The sequence below is a fragment of the Haemaphysalis longicornis genome, unplaced genomic scaffold (genome assembly GCF_048455015.1).
Source record: "Haemaphysalis longicornis isolate Haplotype H1 unplaced genomic scaffold, Haemaphysalis longicornis Haplotype H1 scaffold_9, whole genome shotgun sequence".
In the NCBI taxonomy this organism is placed as follows: domain Eukaryota; kingdom Metazoa; phylum Arthropoda; class Arachnida; order Ixodida; family Ixodidae; genus Haemaphysalis; species Haemaphysalis longicornis.
In genome coordinates this window covers 112,662,421-112,685,367 of record NW_027526460.1, presented here as the reverse complement: position 1 = coordinate 112,685,367, position 22,947 = coordinate 112,662,421, and the positions used below count along the sequence as shown (strand labels likewise).

Sequence of the window (22,947 nt, the reverse complement as noted above, 5' to 3'; positions counted from 1 at the left end):
AGGCATGACAATACGATGACGCCGCTTCCCCTACCAAGTTCTCCGGGGGCCCTTGACGTCTCCTCCTTGCTTAGGCAGGCATCGCTGTTTCGGGGCCTGTGTTCTTCTTCCCCCGCCAGCTCAACATCGTCGTCCGTGGCGCATGGACGGTCTTCCTCTTCATCGTCGCCCATCACTATTGTCACGAAGACAAGGACGATGCAGTGGTGTTGAATGAGAAACACGTTTATTGGAGCGAACTTGTGCTCCCCTAACAACTCAAAAGAATACAGAGGCGGCGAAGCAGCGGTCAACAAAGTGACTTGCACAGGCGAGTGTCGTCGAATCGAATGCCCCGGCGTCCGCACTGCAGGCTTTTTATCTTTTGGCGCGCGTGGTTCTCGAAACGTCGATTCGCATCGAGAACATAGTAGATCCAAGAAGATTATTCTGGGCTGTTCACGTTAGATCGGAATGCTCTCCCTATCACAACAGATAACACATGCGGCACAGAAAGAAAGAATGGAACACGCGCTTCCCTTGGCGCAGAGATAACACAGACCGGCGCAGCCGGGAGGTAAAAGCAAAACACAAATAAACAAACCCAATGTATGGTTCGCGGCATTACCCCCCCCCCCCCCCCTCTAAGAGTGCATCGACCCGATGCTAACATAAGCGACAGTCCGAACAAATGAAAATAAAAGTTCGTCATCGTCCGTAGAAAGGTTTTAAGCGAACCACGTGGACGACTTCAGGCCGCGTGCGTCGTCGTGATGTGCCGGAGTCACCATCGGGGATCACTTCGTAGGTAAGTTGGCCAACACGTCGTAGAATCTGGTAGGGTCCGAAATACCTTCGCAGGAGCTTCTCACTGAGTCCGCGTCGTCGGATGGGAGTCCAAACCCACACACGATCCCCTGGTTGGTACTCGGCGTCTCGGCGTCGGAGGTTGTAGCGGCCCGCATCCACCAGCTGCTGGTCCGTTATACGAACTCGAGCGAGCTGGCGGGCCTCCTCCGCACGTTGAAGATATCCGTGGACGTCGGCGTTGAGGTCGTCGTCTTCTACGTGCGGAAGCATGGCGTCGAGCATCGTAGTCGGCCTTCTACCGTAGACAAGCTCGAACGGCGTCAGCTGTGTCGTCTCCTGGATAGCCGTGTTGTACGCAAACGTGACATACGGGAGCACTTCGTCCCAAGTCTTATGTTCAACGTCAACGTACATTGACAGCATATCTGCGATTGTCTTGTTCAGACGTTCTGTTAGTCCGTTCGTTTGGGGGTGGTACGCCGTCGTTCTTCGGTGATCCGTGTTGCTGTAGCGTAATACTCCTTGCATCAGCTCCGCAGTAAATGCCGTTCCGCGGTCTGTGATTAGGACTTCCGGGGCTCTATGTCGCAGCACAACCTGGCTTATAAAGAACTTCGCCACTTCTTGTGCAGTCCCCCTCGGAAGAGCGGCGGTCTCTGCGTAGCGCGTCATGTAGTCTGTCGCTACGACAATCCACTTGTTCTGTGATCGTGACGTAGGGAACGGGCCTAAAAGGTCCATTCCAATCTGTTGAAATGGTCTCGATGGGACGGCGATCGGTTGCAGAAGTCCGGCGGGTCTTGTCGGCGGCGTTTTTCGTCGCTGGCAGTCACGGCAGCTCCGGACGTAGTGGGTGACGTCAGAGGTAAGGCCGGGCCAGTAGTACCTCGCCTTGATTTTTCCGATAGTGCGGGCTGTGCCCAGATGTCCGGAAGACGGGTCGTCGTGGCACGCTTCCAAAATTTCGTCACGAAGGTCCGCGGGGATGACGAGAAGGTAATTCGCTCTTGTTCCGGGGCTGAAATTCTTCTTCACAAGGACGGAGTTTCTCAGGCTGAATGCTGGTAAACTGCGTTTGAAGGTCCTAGGAACGGCAACGTTGCATCCCTCGAGGTACTCGATTATGACGCGTAAGTCGGGGTCGGCACGCTGCTGGGCGGCTAGGTCGCTCTCCGTCACGATCCCGAAGAACGCGCTGTCTTCATCAGAGTCTTGTGGTGGTGGGTCGACGGGGGCGCGGGACAGGCAGTCGGCGTCGGAGTGTTTCCTGCCGGATTTATAAACGACTGTAACGTCGAACTCCTGCAGGCGCAAGCTCCACCGCCCAAGACGGCCAGAGGGGTCCTTCAAATTGGCGAGCCAACACAGCGCATGGTGGTCTGTTACAACCTTGAATGGCCTTCCATACACGTATGGGCGAAATTTTGAAATCGCCCATATAATAGCCAGGCACTCTTTCTCAGAGGCAGAATAGTTTTTCTCCTCCTTCGACAGACCACGGCTAGCATAGGCGATTACCCTTTCGCAGCCGCTTTGCTTTTGGACAAGGACGGCACCCAAGCCTATATCACTGGCGTCCGTATGCATTTCCGTTTCGGCATTTCCGTCGAAATGAGCGAGCACGGGCGGGCTTTGCAGGCGTTTTTGCAGCTCGCCGAATGCTTTTTCTTGGTCGTTTTCCCAGCTGAAAGGGGTGCTATCTTTCGTCAAGCGGGTCAGTGGCTCTGCAATGCGTGCGAAGTTTGCGACGAAGCGCCGGTAGTATGCGCACAGCCCGAGAAATCTCCGCACGCCCTTTCTGTCTTTTGGCCTTGGGAAGTTCGCAATGGCTGAAGTTTTTGCCGGGTCAGGTAGGACTCCCGCGGCGTTGACGACGTGGCCCAAGAACTTGAGTTCCCCGTATGCGAAACGGCACTTTTCAGGCTTCAGCGTCAACCCCGACGTACGAATGGCCTCGAGTACAGACTCCAACCTTGCAAGGTGTTCGTCGAAAGTCCGGGCGAATACCACTACGTCGTCGAGGTATACGAGGCAGGTGTGCCACTTAAGGCCAGCTAGCACAGTGTCCATGACTCTTTGAAACGTCGCTGGTGCTGTGCACAGCCCAAACGGCATCACCTTGAACTCGTATAGGCCGTCTGGGGTTATAAATGCAGTCTTCTCTCGGTCTCTCTCGTCCACTTCAATTTGCCAGTAGCCGGTCTTCAGGTCCATCGATGAGAAGTACTTCGCGTGGCAGAGGTGGTCGAGGGCGTCGTCGATTCGGGGGAGGGGGTACACGTCCTTTTTCGTGATTTTGTTCAGTCGCCGGTAGTCAACGCAAAACCTTAATGTGCCGTCTTTTTTCTTTACGAGTACGACGGGCGCAGCCCAGGGGCTTTTCGATGGCTGTATAATGTCATCGCTCAGCATGTCGTCGACTTGAGTCCGGATGGCTTCCCGTTCGTGTGAAGAGACGCGGTACGGTGACTGTCGGGTAGGTCGGGCTCCATCTTCGGTTATTATTCGGTGCTTCGCTAGAGGGGTCTGACGTAGTTTTGCGCTCGACGAAAAACATTCGCTATAGCGACGCAGCAAAGCCAATAATTTTTTCCGTTGTTCTTGCGGTAGCGCCGGATTCACGTCGAATGGCTGCGGGAGCTTGAATGTTTCTACGGGTGTGCGTTCAAAGTCGGCGACTGCGATCACATCACTTGCTTCTTGCGTTTCTTCGAGGAACGCAATTGCAGCTCCCTTGTTTAAATGCTGGTACTCTTCGGTGAAATTAGTGACCAAAACGTGAGATTGGCGTTGCTTAAAGTGCGCAATGCCTCTTGCGACGGAGACACCGCGGTCGAGAAGCAACCTTCGATCACTCTCTACGATAGCGTCGATGTCAGAAGCAGCATCCTCACAGTAGACGGCGATCATCAAGCTTGCGCGGGGTGGCAGGGTGATGTGATCGTCGGCGATCCTGACAGCAGCACGGTGATCGGGGTTCGGCTGCGGCGTCGTGGAGTGATTGGAGGAAAATGTTATCGACTTGGTCTGCAGATCAATTATTGCGCCGTTGTCCGTCAAAAAGTCCATTCCGAGAATCACGTCGCGGGAGCAGTTAGGCAGAACGACGAACGCCGCAGGGTACGTTGTGCCGTCTATGGTGACGCGCGATGTGCACGTTCCACTTGGCGTCACGAGGTGGCCTCCTGCTGTGCGTATGTGCGGACCGTCCCATCTGGTCATAACTTTCTTCAGTTTAGACGCAAATGGTCCGCTCATTACCGAATAGTCAGCTCCCGTGTCTACGAGGGCGACTACGTCAAAGCCGTCGATGGACACCTTGACGTCAGATGCAGTCGTCCTCGAGTTGCGGGTTCGTCGGGGCGTCGTATCTCTGCTTGTACGTGTTGATGGTCGGGCACTGTGCATCGTCGTTGTCGTCGTCTTCTCAACGGACGTCTTGGTCAGGTCGGGTACGCGTCGCGCCGTGTAGCTGTCGTCGTGTTCAGGAGTCTCGTTAGGGCTAGGTCGGGTCGTCGGGATGAGGGCATGTCGTGAATGATGGTCTTCAGCGAGTCGCTGCGTCGTTGGAGGGTTTTCATTTTTCCGCCGTTGTGCAACTTTACCTCCCGAAGTTGCTGCTTTTAGTTTCCCCCGCGTGGGCTGGGGGACCTTCCACGTGAGAAGTCAGCAGTGCTGCGGCGGTTTGGTGACTGAGACGGGTAGGGCGACGGTGAACGGTTGAAGCGGGCTGGTCCTCGGTTGGTGTTGGAGAGGTATTCTTCGATCTCAGCAGGGCGCTGGCCGTATCGGGGGCGTGGGGCGTCGACGGAGAACCCTCGCAAACCGAGCCTCTTGTAGGGACAGCGACGGTAGATGTGGTCGGCCTCTCCGCAGTGGTAGCACAGCGGGCGATTATCGGGCGTTCGCCACACGTCGGTCTTCCTTGGCGTCTGGTATTGGTCTACAGGGCGTCGGGCGGGCGGCGTTGGACGGCGGTATGGCTCAGCCTCTTGACGACGGGTTGGAGCAGGGCGGGGTTGACGAACAGCCGAGGAGTAGGTCATGGCTTGTGGTTCGCGGGGTGCTTCCGACGGCGTAGAAGTTCCCAGTGCGTTTTGGACTTCTTCTCGGATTACGTCGGTCAGGGAAGCCACTTGAGGTTGCGGCGTCGTTGGAAAAAGCTTCCGAAGCTCCTCCCTGACCACTGCTCGGATGGTCTCTCGCAATGTATCGGAGCTTCCATTTGCAGCACCGATGGTCTCCGAGAACAGCGCGTTGACAGGGCGGTCGTACTGCCTGGTTCGAATTTCTAGCGTCTTCTCCATCGCGGCCGCCTCAGACGCGAATTCGGCCACTGTCTTCGGAGGGTTACGGACTAGACAAGCAAAAAGCTCTTGCTTCACTCCTCGCATTAGAAACCTGAGCTTCTTCTCCTCGGTCATTTCAGGGTCCGCACGACGAAAAAGTCGCTTCATCTCCTCAACGAAAATCACGACTCCTTCGTTGGGGTGCTGCGTTCGAGTTTCAAGCAAAAGCGCAGCTCGCTCTTTTCTCACCACGGTAGTGAAGGTCTTAAGGAACTCCCTCTTGAATTGAGTCCAGTCGGTCAAAGAGCTCTCATGGTTCTCGAACCAAGTTCGAGCAGCATCTTCTAAGTAAAAGAAGACATGCCGGAACGTTTCTTCATCGTCCCACCTGTTGAAGATGCGGACGCGCTCCAACTTCTCCAACCATTCTTCGGGGTCTTCAGCGGGGGCTCCCCGGAACGATGGCGGTTCTCGGGGCTGCTGCAGGATGATTGGCGACGTTGTTTCTTGCACCATGGTGTTGGTTGCAGCGTTCCTTCTCTTGGGCCCTTCTGGCAGAAGACCGAACTCGGGCGGTAAATCTTGCAGGCGGGGGCTGGCTCTTGTTGGACTGGCTTGGCGGCTTTTCGAGGTTGTAGTGGGCATGAAGGGTGCGTACCCAGCACCTCCACCAGATGTCACGAAGACAAGGACGATGCAGTGGTGTTGAATGAGAAACACGTTTATTGGAGCGAACTTGTGCTCCCCTAACAACTCAAAAGAATACAGAGGCGGCGAAGCAGCGGTCAACAAAGTGACTTGCACAGGCGAGTGTCGTCGAATCGAATGCCCCGGCGTCCGCACTGCAAGCTTTTTATCTTTTGGCGCGCGTGGTTCTCGAAACGTCGATTCGCATCGAGAACATAGTAGATCCAAGAAGATTATTCTGGGCTGTTCACGTTAGATCGGAATGCTCTCCCTATCACAACAGATAACACATGCGGCACAGAAAGAAAGAATGGAACACGCGCTTCCCTTGGCGCAGAGATAACACAGACCGGCGCAGCCGGGCGGTAAAAGCAAAACACAAATAAACAAACCCAATGTATGGTTCGCGGCACTATTAGTCACCGCGCTTGTGTATCACGGGCCCGACCCGAACCTCGACTCAGTGGAATTTTTACAAGAAATGGACAATGGTGCGCTGCGCAATGCTTGGCGTCAAGAGTAAACGAGGAAGGTGACAATGGTGCAAGGCGCTGCTGCCCCTTCGCGGACGAAGACGAAGCAGTGGGTGGCACGTAGCGTTGATCGGTCTGTCATGGCCGCTTTGCGAATTGTTGTATTTGAGCGTATTTCACAGCCCCGAGGCTTATTGCAGAAGAAGCGAGGTCGAGATAGCAAGGCACCGTAGGCAGGAGCCACCGATAGTAATGAGCTTCTTGCCGCAAATACAGGCCCGCCACCATGGTTCCTCTCGCTTTTTGTTCCGCCACGTAATTATATTTAAAGTCTTCATACGGAACTCAGAATATTTTCGCACTGTTGCAGCGAAAAAACAAAAGGTGGCATGAAGTTATCATCATCATCATCGTTATCACCACTATCAGCCCATTGTGTCCACTGCAGGGCGAAGGTGTTCTTCTACCGTTTCGGTCTCGCGAATGTCCAGTCCAGTCTTTGCGTTGAGATTTTCATCCCTTCATGAAGTTAGTGGTTAATTCATTAATGTGGGCCAATTTGTTGCTGGTGGTAAACCATTAAAACAGCGGGATAAAGAAGGCAAAAAAGCAGATAAAAAAGGGAAGAAACTTGACCCGTGTGTTTTTTTCCTGCAGTCCTGTCTTTCCGCACTGCTTTAATAAGCTCCGTCGGTCGAGTTAATGGTCTTCCCCCTCGTCTAGTTCCATCTATAGACCGGCAGCAATCTGTTGCCCTAATGGATCACCGGTTGTTAGCCCAGTTCCGCTTCTTCCTCCTAAATTGAGCGGTGATGCCTTCCACGCGAGTTAGTTTTTTTGTATGACATGCTGGTTTCCTCTCCCCAAGAGTTACTCCAACCGTCCTTCTTCCGATTGCTCGTTGGACTGACCTGAGTTTCTCTTCCAAGTCCTTAGCAAGGGTGCCATGTTTTTGTCTGCGTAAGTTGTTGCGTGCACTATAGTTGTACACCTTCCTTTTCGGGAGTAGATGTAGCGTACTGTTCATTATTTGAGCGTGCTTACCGAATGCCCTAAGTCCATATTAACACTGAACCGGGTTTATTTTTCGTAGTTGGGAGCAGCGCCGATAACGTGTCCGAGATGACTGTATTCACTCTCCTCTTCAAGTATTTCAGTCCCGCTTTCTAGGGCCTGTTTTCCCTACATCCCCGACCCTTAGCAGAAAAGCATGTAGGCGATTGCAAACGCCGGCGAAACTGCGTTTTTCAACAAACCCTTCTCTCCCTCTCTCCCTCTCTCTAAAGGTCAGGTTTTGGGCGTGGCTGTTTAACATTCCTTTTGCCTTTTGCATAGTCGTTTTTCGTTCTATTCTAGAGCATTCTGGGCGCACATCCTTAAGCGTTTCTTTTTTCTTTGTGTGTGTGTGGGGGGGGAGGGGGAGTGGGGCATATCTCTGATTGGGGTGGGGGGGGGGGGGGTTGTAAAGATCGAAGACGGAGCTTAATTACGGCCTTGAGAAAAAAATATTGCAATCAGTCGAAGGCCTGGTGCTCATATTTTACAGGGAGTGTAAATTGTTTGACCGGGGCCATTCAAGAACTATTTGGTTCGACGATTAAAGGGACCCTGCAATACTTTCGGTAAGCGCTTTATCTCTTTCCTTCGCGTCTAGCTTTTGATTGTGTAGGTAAATTAGGTTCTGCGGGAGATATTGCTAAATGCCCGTAGTAGGCGTATTTAGAAATTTGAACTGCACATGCAACGGCACTTACACCTCCAAAGAATCGCATGTGCAGAGTCGTGCTTGGTGGTGTTGAAACCTTTTTTTAGAGATAAGAAAACGTTAGTCGAAACTGTAATGAGTCATCTAAAAATTTTGGAGTCTAATATTGCCCAATTAAGCGCCTAGGATTAATTGCTATGGTATTTTCTTTTCCGTATTTTGTGTGGGTTGCAGGCAATCTGACTACGAGCGCGTGTGCGTGTGAGACGCGACTTCGTGTGAGACACGTGTGCGTGTGTTTGCGCGTGTATGCACGTATGTGCGCGTGCGTTTGCATTGTTTATTGGACCCCAAATTAATATTCATGAGGCTTCAGACACGTACGTGTTTTTCGCGGTAATAGCGAGGAAAGTAGGCACACCCAAGTCACCGCTCCGCTCCCATCAACAAAAACCAAAAGGAAGAATAAACTTCTTGTGCCGAGGACGTGTACACGTGTCGTTAATGGTAAGATGTAAGGAATTTAAAAAAAAAATATGTGTAAAACAGGTATGTGAAATTTCTGAAAATATGGGTGCCATAACAGCACGTAGAGGTATCCCGATGTAGACATTTACAGCCCACTGAATCATGCATTCCATACAAAATATGCATTGACAATTGAACAAGGAGTGCTGTGCAGATAAGCCCCGAGTGAGCAAATATTTAAGCAGGCATCGGTCCATACGATCTTACTCTATTGAAATGCAAAGTGGAAATTTGGCACGCCCTCCACAAAGCCTTCATTTAAGAGCGTCGTTCCCCCCTTCCTATATCACCTGAATTAAAATTTCTCTGGTGTTGCTACTGGACCCATCAGTTCCGGAATAGAAACAACGTTTCGGAGCAATAGAAGTTCCCCACGTCGTATCTTTCGTGGTACATTAGCAAGCAATACCAAACGCCCGACGTTCGCTTACGGAGCACTGTTAGAAGGAGTTACCAACGTAATCAATCCGGATTGCATTCGTGCCCGCCAGGCTGCTTCATTTGGGGCATTATATTTGACAGCGACCAGCTACTTTAACCGTTTTTATTTTTCAATGCTGTGGCTCCAACCCGGGTTTTCCGCCCTCCCGGTTTCAATGTTTCGAGACAAATATTTGAAGCGTAATTTACTGTTGCGCACGACCTCGTGAGCCTCACGTACTCCCCCTGAATAAACCGCTACAGCGTAATGGCACAGTTCTGTATACATACATATGATCATGTATGTTCACCGCACCAAGTACGCACACACACACACAAAGATGTCAAATCTCCATTACAGCGCAGCCTCTAGAATGATTTTAATGTTAGGCGTACTCTCGGGTTTCCAAAGATTTGCTAAACATGTTTTCTTTGGCTTCCACCTGTCGAGACGTTTGCGCCGTTGAAAACACAATACAAAAAGAAGCATTAGTGGTGTTTCGACGGCTGAAGAGCGAACTCCAATTATATGGTTGGCGACCAAAGGTGCGCGTTTGCTTCCCGTTCTAGTTCCGTGCTAACCCATATAGTTGCTCTGAGCCTTTCCCCGCCCTCTTCACACCAAAGCCAATGGTATGAACTTGTGCCACATGGGCTTTGGGGACGCGGAAAAGGCACACGAGGCGGCCCGCGCTCAAACCGTCAGGCGTTCTCCGCCCATAATGGATGCTATTGAAGTTTCTCCAATCCAATTCAATTTCCCCGCGCTCGCTCTGTTCGCGCGCCTTGGTTCCTTTTCTGTGCATTGTTCTTGGAACAGCTCTAGGGGACTTTAATTTAATTTTATCTCGCTTGTCTTTGATGCATTTGTATTACCATGAGTCTCACGCCTATTTTAATCAAAAGAACGGTGCTACCGTCCGTTATGTACGTTATGTCTTCAAATATTCCCAGTGCTTTGTTTTTGCCGAACAATATTGATATGTATAATCCGCGCCAAAAGTAGTAGTTTGGAATGATTTGCCTAGTGTCACTAGATAAGATACAGAGTACCGTCTCTAAGGCACGGAAGTGACCAACGGCGACCATTTTGGTGTTTATATCAGTGTTGCCAGATTGCCACTTCGGCGGCCTTACCGCTAACTTTGACGACGTCATTTCTAAACAACGCTGCCGAAGACGCAGCAAAACGGCATCTTCGGACACACTTCTGCTGCTGAAATGCTGCTACACGCGTTATCTTTTATTCGCGATCGGAACGCCGCCAGTCGCGCGCAGCCGCAGAGCAAACTAAAACGCATAAACAAAATGGTGCCGCCCATGAGCAGTCTCATTGTAAATAAATGCCACGTGATGCGAACTGACCAATCACCACGACGGAGGCACGCAAAAATAGGAGAAAAGAGTGCCGATACCCTGTAACCTTATCCAGAGACGCTAATTTTGCCTGTATATACTTCTGGTGCACGCATCCTTCCAACTTCTAGCTCGTGGGCGGAATCGAGTAACAGACACAGACTATTTTTTTTTGCGTTTACTAACCAGGGAAGGACTACCGTCATCAAAAACGCATGCCCGAAACAAGTCTCTATAGTTATTTCAAGTGCCGGAAATGTGACGTTATTTTAGTCGCAGGCTCACAAGCGTAGCTCACGGATAAAGTAGATAGTGAGAGAAGCCCCAAGACTGGTGTCATGGCCTCACACCGGACACGGCGTTGTGATTTATGACGTCACAAAGCGTAAAAGCGGATTAGCGAAGCTCGTCATGAAAGCCTCGGACAAAGCCTGTCTTCCGGGGAAAATTTCCTTTGTTCTTGGAATACACCGAAGGCTTGCTGACGATTTGCCTCGTGTTACGGTACTTAGCTATAAATAAGCTGGGGCTGATAAAAGGAAATTCCCGCATTATGACTGTTTTTATTCCTCAGCCTTAACTTTCCTTTAGTGTGTGCTAGGGATAATTTTACCGACAAAGGGTATCTCCCGCTTTTATGGGTTATTACGCTAAGCTAGCTTGAAGCAGCGCGTTTTCTGTGGCGTCTATGAAGAGCGCATCACCCCTCCCTCGCTGGAGGTTTGTAACCGCATGCAGTTTGAGATATGGTTATTACCATCGCCTGCGCGGGAGGTGATAAGATGCAGCCATAGCTGTTGCTACAGCCCACTAAAACCAGCAAAGAGCGAGCTTTTTAGCATTTTTAAAAAAATTCAAAGACACACCTGCATTTTTATGAGTTGTGAATATGGCAGTAGTAATGTCCAATCTAACGCCGCTGAGTGCTAGTCAGACTTTTGCGATATCTGTGTTCTCGAGTTTTGTGATTGAATTGGTGCGGGTTACTTTCGGGGGCCTTGTGTTAGCCTGTTGGGGGTACACAGTAATAATCTGAACTGTGTTGCTTGGAATTAAACTACTTGTACTGCTGAGCATGAGGACGCGGGTTCGATTCCCGGCCGCGGCGGCCGCTTTTCTGATGGGCGCGAAAAGCAACAACGCCCGTGTGTACGAGATTTCGGCGCACGTTGAAGATCCCCCCCAGGTGGCGAAAATGAATCCCGAGCCCTCCACTACGGCGCGCCTCGTCGCCTGCGTTGCATCGGCGCGTTAAACCGCACAATCAATCAAATCAATCAGTTAAACTGCATCTATTGTCAAGCAGTATACGATGGTGGATGTCGCTTCCTGGCTTCGTTCCGTTCTTTTACTTCATCTTCAATGCACTTGCTGCACTCATTTGTATGTTTTTCTCGGTGAAATGTAGCCTGTTTATCCTCGATGTTGCGCTTAAATCATAAACAAAGTGCTTTAATTAGCATTCTTCTTTCCAAGAGAGCGGCCACTTATCATCCTTGCACCCGGCCTCAGAAAATAAAAGACCGTGGACCTCGACGTCTTCATTATGGCGGAAATAGTTCGCAAAGTAGTGCCCATGGAGCAGTGGAACGCAGTAAATTTAAATTGGCTTGAACAAACCTATAGTGTGTTTACCTTGGAAGGAGCGCGACGGAAGAGGAACAGCATGACGTGTGAGCGGGAAAGCAAGAAGAGGCATTTACTTGGCAAATGTCGACAAAGACTATGGTCTTTTGTCAACATTTGGAACGAAAGGAGCAGATACGCGGCCGTTTTTTTTTTTTTTTTTTCTGAACGTGATCGCCTGTGTAATCACGTGTACTTCACCTTCGGCTCGCTCATAACGACAACAAACACCGCAGAGAATAAACACCGCATTATCCGTCGACTCGCAGAGCCGGCGTAGCCCATTTGGGCAGCTGTCCCCGAATTCACGCATACCTGAGGCTTTCTCGGATGCAGGCCCTCAGGTACGCTGCTCCCTGGAGCTGTTCCAAGCTCAGTTTGGAGTCCTGTGCGGGAAGCAGAGTGCGCAGTTCTCGCGCTAGCCTGTCCTGGCAGTGTGGGTTGGTGGCCAGGTAGTAGAGGATGAACGTCGTGGAGTACGCCGTCTGCAGGTGGAGACGAAAGGAGGCGGACACCGTAACATCATCAACCGAGATTGCACATGTATTGCATCACCCCCCCCCAAAAAAATAATAATAAATTCGGTTTCTACCTACAAACACTGAGGATGTGCTTTGCTTTGGCGTGCTTTCTCGTCCACGCCACGGTTTTATTTCAGCTATTATAGCGGAAGCAAATTGAGACACCACGCTAAAAACATGAATGTTCGTTGAGAGGAGGGTAGGCAAAGTTCCTAGCGCTGAATTAGCCTACTAAGTCTCATTTGTTATCGTGCGGTTGCGAAAAATTGTACCTTTTGTTTTAATGTAAATACGTGAAACAGGTTAATTAATATGTGGCCGCTATGGAGAGCCTCGCAGTGATGCGAAGGTTCATAAGAGGGTTAGGCTAGAAGCGCCTCCAGTCGCACTTACAGCAAGGAGTCGGACCGGCAGAATGCAGTGATGATGTAATCCGACAATTATAGACTGTCTATTAAGAAGTGGGTGGTTGTCCTCAAACTAAACCCTTCCCTCTTTTGGCGAAAGCGAGGCTCCTAGCCGCTCGTTAGGGCTCGTAGGATCGTTGAACGTATACGGCTTCAGTACGGAAACGTAAACAGTTTCATGCCCGTGGAAGAGACGATCGGTGCCGGAGCTGTACGCAGCCACGCGATAATTAACCGGGGAATTTTCAGCATGCGCTATACGTTCAATTTTCTAACAGCTGACCGGCACTCCAGAAAAGCTTCAAACAGACGCTTTTCGAGCGAACGCTAAGATTCTCACGGTTTTATAACGGCGTTTATACGCAGCTTAGTTTTTTGGGGAAATTTTTTTTCGGCCTGTATTGACGGCTCCTTAAATAAAGGGGCCTTGAAGACAAAACACAGGTTTGGTTTGTTAGAAAATATTGTTTAGTCCCAATAACAATGATACCAATATTATCGCAAACTTCGAACAAATAATGGAGACATCAAAGAAAACGTGGGAGACAGTGGCGACTCCCTCGTCACTTTCCCGAAACTTTTCTATGACGTCACAGAACCTTGTTTGTGCGATTGGCGGCCGCCGAACTAACCGGTCGCTAAGACGCATGACTGGACGACTGTAATGGGGCCTCTAGTAACGTGCAGTGAACGCACTGAAAACTATTTTTAGTGCTGGCCCATATGACGTCAGTCTTTCCCATAACGCGTCACTGTAGCGCGAAATTTGAAAGTTTTTCAATACTTCTTGTCTTCGGTTAAAAAACGTCTTTTGTGGCTGGAATGGAGCTGAGTGAGGTACTGATCCCTAGTTCTTTAAAAATAAACTACGTCGCATTTTGTCTTTATGGCCCCCTTAATGTCCGCTTCTAGTGGAAATGATACAAGGAAAATCAACATTTACTCCCTATTCTCCGAGTGAGGCACTTTCTGTGTAACTGTTTCTCCATGGCGCGTGAAGCCCACACCTGCCAGTCCTCTGTATTCATTTTCTGCAACTTCTTGCATACATGTACGGAGAAAGCGTAGCTGGGAAGGCATGGGTGCGAGATGCCTCACCGTGTCTATGCCGGCGAGGAACATGTCCAGGATCATGGTGAAGACGTCCTTGATGTCGATCCCTGGCGTCGTCACGAACTTCTCGAGCACGGTCCGCTCCCCGGCGGTGCCTTGTCGCATGGCAGCAATGGCCCTCTCCAGGTACTTGTTCACTATGCTGCGCTAACAGAAAACCGGGACGGGGCGGACAGTGAAGGCGCCGTGTATACACACGAGCCTCACTGAACGCACTCCACCTCTGCTCTGCTACATACGGTGGAAACCGAACCCGGGTACTCTGAGTCCCTACTCCACTCGAGCCTCCATGGGAGGAAATCCTTGAAATCGGCTTCCCCATGCATACGCATTGGGGAATCATTCCCTTCAGCCGAGTGGAGGGGGCAAATGGAGTGTAGGAGAGACTCAGAATACTGCCCTAATCTCTAAATAGGGAGACGTGAGCATCTAATACCATTCCGTGGCGAGGCTTGCAAAGTAAAAAAAAAGCTTACTGCATACTGTTAAATGTAATACAAAATGTGAAATACACGTCGCTGACCAAGTCGAAAATAAAAATGACGTTTCGGGAGATATACAGCTCCCTTGAGCACAATTATAATTGTCGTGAATCTGCGCAGAACGAAAGAAAGCAATCAAGAAATGAAGAAGGAGAGAGAGAGAGAGAGAGAGAGAGAGAGAGAGAGAGAGAGAGAGAGAGAGAGAGAGAGAGAGAGAGAGAGAGAGAGAGAGAGAGAGAAGGTGCGGAAGACAGGAAAAAAGGGCGTAGAAAGAGGGAAAACGAAAGAGGAGGAAAGGAAGGAAAGACTGAGACGCTGTAAAAATGAATGAGAGCAAACGGTCTTTTCAGAATATGCCACCACTGATTTATGCTTTACGATCGTAGGCATTGGATTACAGCCATACAGCCATACGCCATACAGTAAGGAAAGCGATGAGTGCACGGTATACCGAAACGAGCTCGAGGCTTACTCGCCCACTTGGAACAATTTCAGAGGGAAGCGTTTCTTCATTTATTTTTTTATCCGTACGCAAGCTAATAGCGTGAACGCGCGCTCTGCCTTGCGCTGTCCTTTTAAAGACGGTACGCCCAGTGCCCTCTGGGCAAGATATGCGCATTTAGCACTATTGGGTAGGGTAAGGTTTTTTCACGCATCGCTATTGGGAAAGGATTGGAGGGCAATTATAAATTCGAAGCGTTATTTCTTCCCCCAAGCATGGCAGCACTTTCAGATCGCGAAGGTCTGGCCTCTTCATCACTGTCGAGGTAACAAATTACATGTATGCGTAAGCAAAAGAGTGAGTGAGGGAGTGAAACTTTATTGAACACTCATGTTAAAGCACATGAGGAGGCAACCTGTTAAGGCGCCAATTAGGCAAAAGACATACGTTTCCCACCTTCTCGAACCAATGACATGGTTCATGCACGTCAACATTAATTAGTGCGAAGAAAACCTTGAGCACATTTCAGGCAAATCGTAACAACATAGCCAGCGCAAGCTCTGTCACATTAGTTGAAAAATAGACATTGGATAAACGCTACGAAAGCAAACAAGATTAGGAAATAGTCAAGGTAATGGCAGCAAAAAAATTTAAGGCATTCCTACATTGTGATCGTGGTTGGTCAGCAAAGCTTTAAATTGGGGTAGTGCCGGAAATCGGAACTAATTTAGAGCAAAACATGCTCAAGACGATAGAAATTTCGTCACAAGAAGCAGCACGGTTTCGTCTTAACCACGACTTGTCGGTTAAAAGCCTCCACGTCGCCTACATTCCGACGTGTCTGCCGGAGGAGAAGAGCCGCGTCCTCAATACGAACGAGACAACTGATCACCTACTACGACTGAATCAGAATTGTCTACCCAGAAAGACTCTCTTGAAGTTTGCTGAAGCTCCTTTAATGTTTTCTACTTTCGCAGCATGGTGCTTCTAGTTTCAGGGAAACCTACCAAAACAAACAAAGGGTACGACCGACTACGCCTAAACGGCTGAACACACGCGCGGATAACGACGCGTTTCCGCACGCGTTTTTTCTCTCCGGGAACCTGTCCGGCAGTCGTCAGGAACCCAGGCTGGCAGACCGGTTGCGGAGAGGGAAAGAACGCCTGCGGGAACACGTCGTTATCCGCGCGTGTGTTTCGCCCTTAAACGTTGCATTCGATTGATTGTGGGGTTTAACGCGCCGACGCAACGCAGGCGATGAGGTGCGCCGTAGTGGAGGTCTCTGGATTAATTTTGACCACCTGGGGATCTTTATCGTGCGCCGAAATCTCGAACACACGTTGCATTCACTAGCAGTCTTTATTTTTCTTTTTTCAAGATAGGCAGGGCAGATTCGCCGTTGTGCTTGGTGTGCTCCTGAAGGAGGACATTAGGTATCTCTTGTGCTACTGCCCGCAGTATAGGTACACACAATATGAAACTGAACAGAGCACTTGTGCGACTGCTACGAGGAAACGCGTTCGAACTGGGTCACTTTCTTGGACAGTAGAGAAATCACGCTGACACGGCGTTGAGGACATGGGCGCTGTTGACTTTCCTAAACGATTCAGGTTTGTTCCAGGTTCCCCAAAACTCGGATCCTCAGATCTTTTTTCTTGTTATTGCATTTTTTTACTCCGCTTCAATTTTGTTTCCTTTTATCCTCCATCTTATTTGTTAGCTTTTAAGTCGTCATTTCTTGCATTATTTCTTACCCCACTTGATTACCCACCATCTTAAGTAGACCTCTGCCGTTAGGGAGGCTACATTTCTCCCTCTCTTGCATCTCCCCGCCGCGTTTTCCGCTTCTCGTCGCGCGTCATCCTGTCTAGTTTGCCGCTTACGGCCGGCCTACCTAGCACGATCTCCGGCGTCATGTCTTGCCGCATGCCGTCGCTTCACACATTCTCGCCGCCGTTTCCGCCATTGTTGCTGACACACTGTGCTTCGTGAGTGCTAAGGCTTCCCCACACTCGCCGCAGGCGGGCTTCACCACAGCACTCTAGAACGACTCATCGAGACCAAATGGGCAAATTTGGCGAATGACGAGCCCAGCATGCGATTAGAGCAAAATATAGTATCTGCGCTGCGGCAACAGCATTTCTCTATTTTGCCCTTATCGCATACTGGGCTCGCCATTCGCCAAATATGCACATTTGGTCTCGATGATGAGTTGTTCTAGAGGGCTGTGGTGAAGCCCGCCTGCGGCGATGTTTAAGAATGCACAGCAACGAATACCACCCCCTGCCGAATTAGGTTTTTGCTATAGAGTTTCATAGTAACACATCCTAAAAGGAAATCTGTCGCTGCAATCACGTGCCATCGTGAGCGCCGCCATAGCAGCTAGCAACGTTCCCCTCGTACTTGGCTTGGCTAACCACATGGCTTCTTTGCGCTCCAGAAAACAAAATCAACAGAAAGAGCAACACTTGTTCTTGTTATCCTTTCATAAAGCTCCTTTTGTCACCTCTTGTAGCACCACTTTTCCACTGATAAACACATTTAGAAAATATTTTACAATATTATTATTGTCTTTTGCAGCCACAGAAATCTTTTGAGCTTGTTTTTGAGCCATGCCAAGAATAAGTACAACGTTCCTACCCAGGTAATAGGGCACGCTCGCTGAAGCGCGGCTAACCTGGACACTAGCGCCAGGTTTCCCTCTAATGTATATTAGTATCAAGTTCAATGGTACTTGCGGCACTGAATTGGAACAGGAGATTGTTTTCTCCGACGCAAGCGAATCCATCATCGCGGATCACCGACATGTAGCTGTCAAAACCTGCTGAAGGATGATACGCAACTTGAGAACGATGCCTGCTTTTACACGAACAGCGCTAGAAATTTGTGCCCACGGACACAAAAATTCCACGGGACCCCAGCGATACACAGCTTCGCTGTAAAATGGAGCTGTGAGGCGCTGTAGGAAGGAGGCCCGTGACGAGGCCAACGCAACTCACGGAGAAAAAACAAAAGCTCCATCAAGCCGGCAGAGCTACGCAGCTGGCGTCTCGTTGAAGTGTCTCGCTGCACTACCGTGACTAGCTACGCCACACGGCGTAACGCAAAGACTTAACACTGTGCGCAGTAGTTAACAGTGACAACACAATCTATGTTTCCAGATTGTTGTCAGTTTGTAAGCATGATCAAGCTGGCCTAATTCTAATGCCAAGCATTATGTGGCTACTATATGACAATTTCAGAAGCCTGCCTTCTCGGCTTTCTGACCTGTCACAGGTGCGTCTGAATAGCTGTCGTTGGAATAAGAAGCGCAACTACGAAAGATAGACAGAGACTGACAGAAACAGACAAAGACACATACACAGACAAAGACAGAGACAGACAAAGACACATACACAGACACAGGCAGCGACAGACAAAGACACATACACAGACACAGACAGCGACAGACAAAGACACATACACAGACACAGACAGCGACAGACAAAGACACATACACAGACACAGACAGCGACAGACAAAGACAGAGACAGACAAAGACACATACACAGACAGACAGCGACAGAGAAAGACAGAGACACAGACACAGCTAGAGAAAGACAGAGACACAGACACAGACACAGCCAGAGACAGACAGACAGACAGACAGACAGACAGAGAAGCCAAAGAATGCGTCACATTTACATACAGGTGAAATCTGCTTTCATTCATTATATTCAAGCCGGCCCGTTTACCCGCGTTACGGGAGATGCGCAGGGATTGTGCCAAGGCAGGCCTTTACAAGTTATTTTTAGGCGTCGCAATTGGTCGGACACCTTATTAAAGACACGTGACTCTTCTAAAACAGTCTATTCATTTCGCGCGCTTGCATCTGTCAACCCAAACAGAACACAAAAGGTGCGACGTCCATCGCACTCTCCAAACGTCTTACGTTTCCTCTTTACACAAAAGGAACCACACCTTCCTTAACCGCATTAGGAGGAGTATCGAGAGTTGCTCTTTCGTCCTAGCGTTCCCGACATCCACGTGCGCGAAGAATTCCGCGGGGAGCCCAATTTTGGCGAATCAACATCTACGTGCTCCCCTCTGGCATCCTGCTCGTGTTCTCGGCTCCACGCGGAGGAACGCGGGAATCGATATCGACCAAGACCGCAGTGCCGGCTGCAGCCCCGCGTCGGACGCAGCGTGGGCGCTAGAAGTGCCCGTCCGCCGACTCGCCTTTGTTGCCAGCGCCAAATCTAATAATCCGGAAGAAAAATAATCGCCTCCGGGACGCGTCTTCCGGCCCCGCCCGCTTTTGCCCGGAGTTTGTTAAGATGGCCGCGTGAATGCACGGGAACGCTTTTCGGTGCGGATTTTGTTACGTTACTTTACACGGGGAACGCGGCAAATGCAATTACGCTAATATTGGGACACCAAGGGACAGTGCCCAAGTGCCCTCTAGCGACCACTTGTTTTTGATTTGTTGTTATGTGCAAAAGTGTAATATATAACCGGAATTGGCGCACGTGGACTCTGGTGAACTTGAAAAGAGTGTAATATCGGCCTTCTTCAGGGGGTCTGCTCACAAGCGAGATGCTTGCATCTATACTACCTGGCTGTAAAAAGTGAAGGGGTCAGCAGCCAACCTGATCATCCTGACCAGCAAAGGCCCTTTCCGCAGACCTTCAAGCGCTCTCGTTTTGCGACGCACGAGTCTCTTCGTTGCCCTCGAATTTTCTTTATTTCATCCCTCCATCAGTTGTTTTCCCCATCTATTACTATGTCCTGTCTCTCGGTAGCCCTTCTTATACACTGGTGGTCCACGGGTTGCCAGTTGACCGCATTACGTCCTAGCCCAAGCCCACTTCTTAACTAAGTGCGGAACTGAATATCCCCTGCGCCACACTTACTGGTTGATACCGAGAAGCTCGAGATAAAAAAATGTACCATCCCTCCCTAAAAAAAGTTGAGAAAAGCGCGAAAGCCTTCTCACATCAAAAGGGCGTCAAAAGTGCGGTAAAACCTTCGCTAAATGTCCGTCCAGCCTTCGCTGAACACCAAAACACCATTTTCAAACACCAAAATCGCAAACGAAGAACGAAGACACGTGCTATTTCTCGCGCAATAAGTAAACGCATCTACGAACCATCTGAATGTATACTGAGACGGGGTTTATTTTGCGCCCGATCCTCGGGTTTTTAAGGGACACACGCCTCAGTGACTCCTGGTGATCTCCCGCGCATAGCGGCAAAAAGGTGTTGATCGGAGAAACAACCGCCGGCATATCACGCAAGGCTAGATTCATCCGTTAACATCATCACCACCACCTCATAAAGATACACTATTGTACTCCTTCCTCGTGACAGATGCGTGTATCGTCTTATCAAGCACCGTTCCTCTTTCGAGAATTTCGAGTAACCGTTTTGACGCAATGGAAGCCCCATTTCACGCAGCGCCGTGTGTCCAGAGATCTTATCAGAGCTTTTCCGTCAACCAACTGTTGTATGGGAAAAGCATTAGTTTCTTGACAAGACGTCGTCGGTCCCACTAGGAAAGCCTTCGCTTTAAAAACCCCTCGCTTTAATAAAGTAGTGTGGAAGAATTCGGCGACAAACGCTGAGCGACCAACTATCGCCTTCCCTTTCCCGTCCTGCGCATTTCTTCCTCTGAAGTAACGCAGCCCGCGAACTGTGCGCTACAGGCGTGAGCTATCTATCAAGGGTGGCACGTGCTGTGCTCAGAACAGACTCCTTTCGCGACAACTTGCTACTTCTGAGCCGCCAGTTATCATCGTCCTTGCGAAAGTCGCCTGACGAAAGTCGCCTGACACTCCAGCGGGTCCGCATGTTGCAATTCTAGCTGTGCTACGATAACGACATCGAGAGAGGCACTGTTGATTTCTGCTTATATCAGAAGCCCGTGTCGCTGATATAACATTTTTCTTTATGGGTACGCGGGAACCGTACCGGCCGACGCAAGCTAGCACGGGGGAAGGGGTTGTCTCATATTTCGTCGTGTTCCGCATGCGGATCAAGGTCTCACTGCACGGCTTTTTTTTTTTTTTTTCCCAATCCAATCTAACTTTGAGGTCAGCTTGCAGAAGATAATTTTTTTCTAAATCTGGACGTTCCGGCTTGATGCACTCCTGTCGGAGGCCCTTGTGGTGTCGGCTGACAGGGCTAGGTCACGTCTGAACGAACTATCTTGATTACGTTTTCCATCCTCGAGGTGGGAGGGGAGAGGGGGAGGAAGATGCCTTGCATAGCCCTCTGCGGTTGCTGCCTGCTTCTGCAACAAGCAGACGCCATCAGAGGAAAGTCGTGTATATTTCAAGAGGGGAAGTTGGTTTTCTCCTTTTGCAGCCGTCATTTTATTGCTTGGTCTTCTGAGCGCGCGCTGTGTTGCAGGATTTCGTTCCCATTTCTAATGCAAAATGTAATCCAAGACGAAGATTGGAAATCTCTGGGGTTCGGTGCGTGCTCCCTCTAAGCCGTCTTCCATCTACATCGTGGCGCGTGCGTTGGCGGTTCGTTGTGCCCCGCCGCCGCTTTTATCCTGCCGTGGCCGCATTCCGTGCACGTGCCAGCAACGTACGTTGATCCCACGTAGTGGCGCAGCAGTTCGAATTCCGCTGTTCTTCCCCGGCACGAGTCCCACTTCCCTTAGGCTCTCTTCGGCGAAGCTTACTACTCCAGGTACAAACCCAGGAAGCGCCTAGTAGCGTCCCTCTGACCTTCAAGCAAGCGCCGCGTGCGGTTGTCCTCGTCGAGGGAAGCGCCATCGAAGCGAACCAAATCGCGGCGCCGACGGCTTCCGCAGTGAAAGCGTCTCATCGCTCGTTCGTTCTAAGGCGAGAGTTCTGGAGAGGGACTAGAGGGCTAGACTGAGTACGCATGCCACGGGAAAATGAGTCAAGAGGGAGCTGGCCTTAAAGTTCCCCGATTGTTCGCCCTTACATCGGCACTGTTCCGAGCAGCGTCTGTTTTGACTTACTGTTCAATTCTGTGCGTGTTCGCTGCGCGCTCTATCCCGAAAACCGAGGTTCCATTCAACCACAGCAAAATTTATGGCTACGGTTGCATGCACGTTTTATGTCCGAGACTTCATTAGGGACAGCCGCCGTCCATTCTCGAGAGAAATAAAATTCGCTTACACATTTCACCTACATTGTGTCACCCCTATGTCGTGGGCGGACCCGGACACGGGTTGTGAAATAAATGCTCTCTCTCTCTCTCTCTCTCTCTCTCTCTCTCTCTCTCTCTCTCTCTCTCTCTCTCTCTCTCTCTCTCTCTCTCTCTCATGCTAAAAAGCTACTTGGTAAACCACCTTCATGAGTGCAATAGTTTCATTTTTTTTACAGCGGACTTGTAATTCACCTTGACGGAGTGCAATAGTTTCCAATTTTTTACAGCGGAGTTGTAATAGGCTAGGCTTCCGTATATGTTTCGATGTCCTCAAACGGAAATTCCCGCGTCTATGCGTGTGTCTGAAGCGTGAGGTACTTTATACCGCGAGCTCTAACTGGGCAGTAGCAAAAGGTGGCCGTCCGCGCTAGTACACCGCAGATGATGAACTAAGGGGGCAAAAGAACGCGGACAAGCGAGCGAACTGGCAGGCAGAAAAATCCAAAATCAGCGTCAGCTCTCCCCATCGGCAGGCACGGGCATCGGTTCAATGTGGAGGAGACAGAGGGAACACTTTAGAAATCGTAAGGCGGAAGCGGATCGCAAAGCAAATCGTGTCAAGCGGCAAGGGGACTAAGGCATCGAACTGGACAGTAACGCCTACGCCCTCGGACCGCTAGTTGCAATGACACAAACCCTGTGTTCGTAGTCGGTGATTTCAATATGAATGCGTATAGGGACCGAACACGGGAATGGTGTACGCGTTTCGTATTGGAGACGTTTGGCTTGTAATGACGCACCGGTCCGGCCCAATCGACCACCCAGCGGCGTACGTTCATCGATTTGACATTATCTAAGGATCTGTCAGCAGTTTCCAGTATGCTGATACGTGTAGAGACCATTTTTTCGCTTAGCCTCAACCCCACCCATTTTGTTTACTTCTGGCCCCTAGGACACTTCAAAAACGACGAATGTCCTCTTAAAGCGCAAGCTTTCTTAGAAG

General features: G+C 50.1%; 1 protein-coding gene across 3 annotated transcripts in view; it reads right to left on the bottom strand.

Annotated features, from left to right (window-relative positions):
- LOC144153038 (cytochrome P450 302a1, mitochondrial-like) overlaps positions 1–22,947 on the bottom strand; it is a 99,189-nt gene that overhangs the window by 13,016 nt on the left and 63,226 nt on the right. For all 3 annotated transcript variants that reach the window (XM_077684672.1, XM_077684670.1, XM_077684671.1), the window contains 2 exons: positions 13,900–14,056; positions 12,189–12,358 (listed from right to left, as the gene is read on the bottom strand). In XM_077684672.1, coding sequence (XP_077540798.1) covers positions 12,189–12,358; positions 13,900–14,056 — 327 coding nt within the window. The remainder of the gene's footprint in view (positions 1–12,188; positions 12,359–13,899; positions 14,057–22,947) is intronic.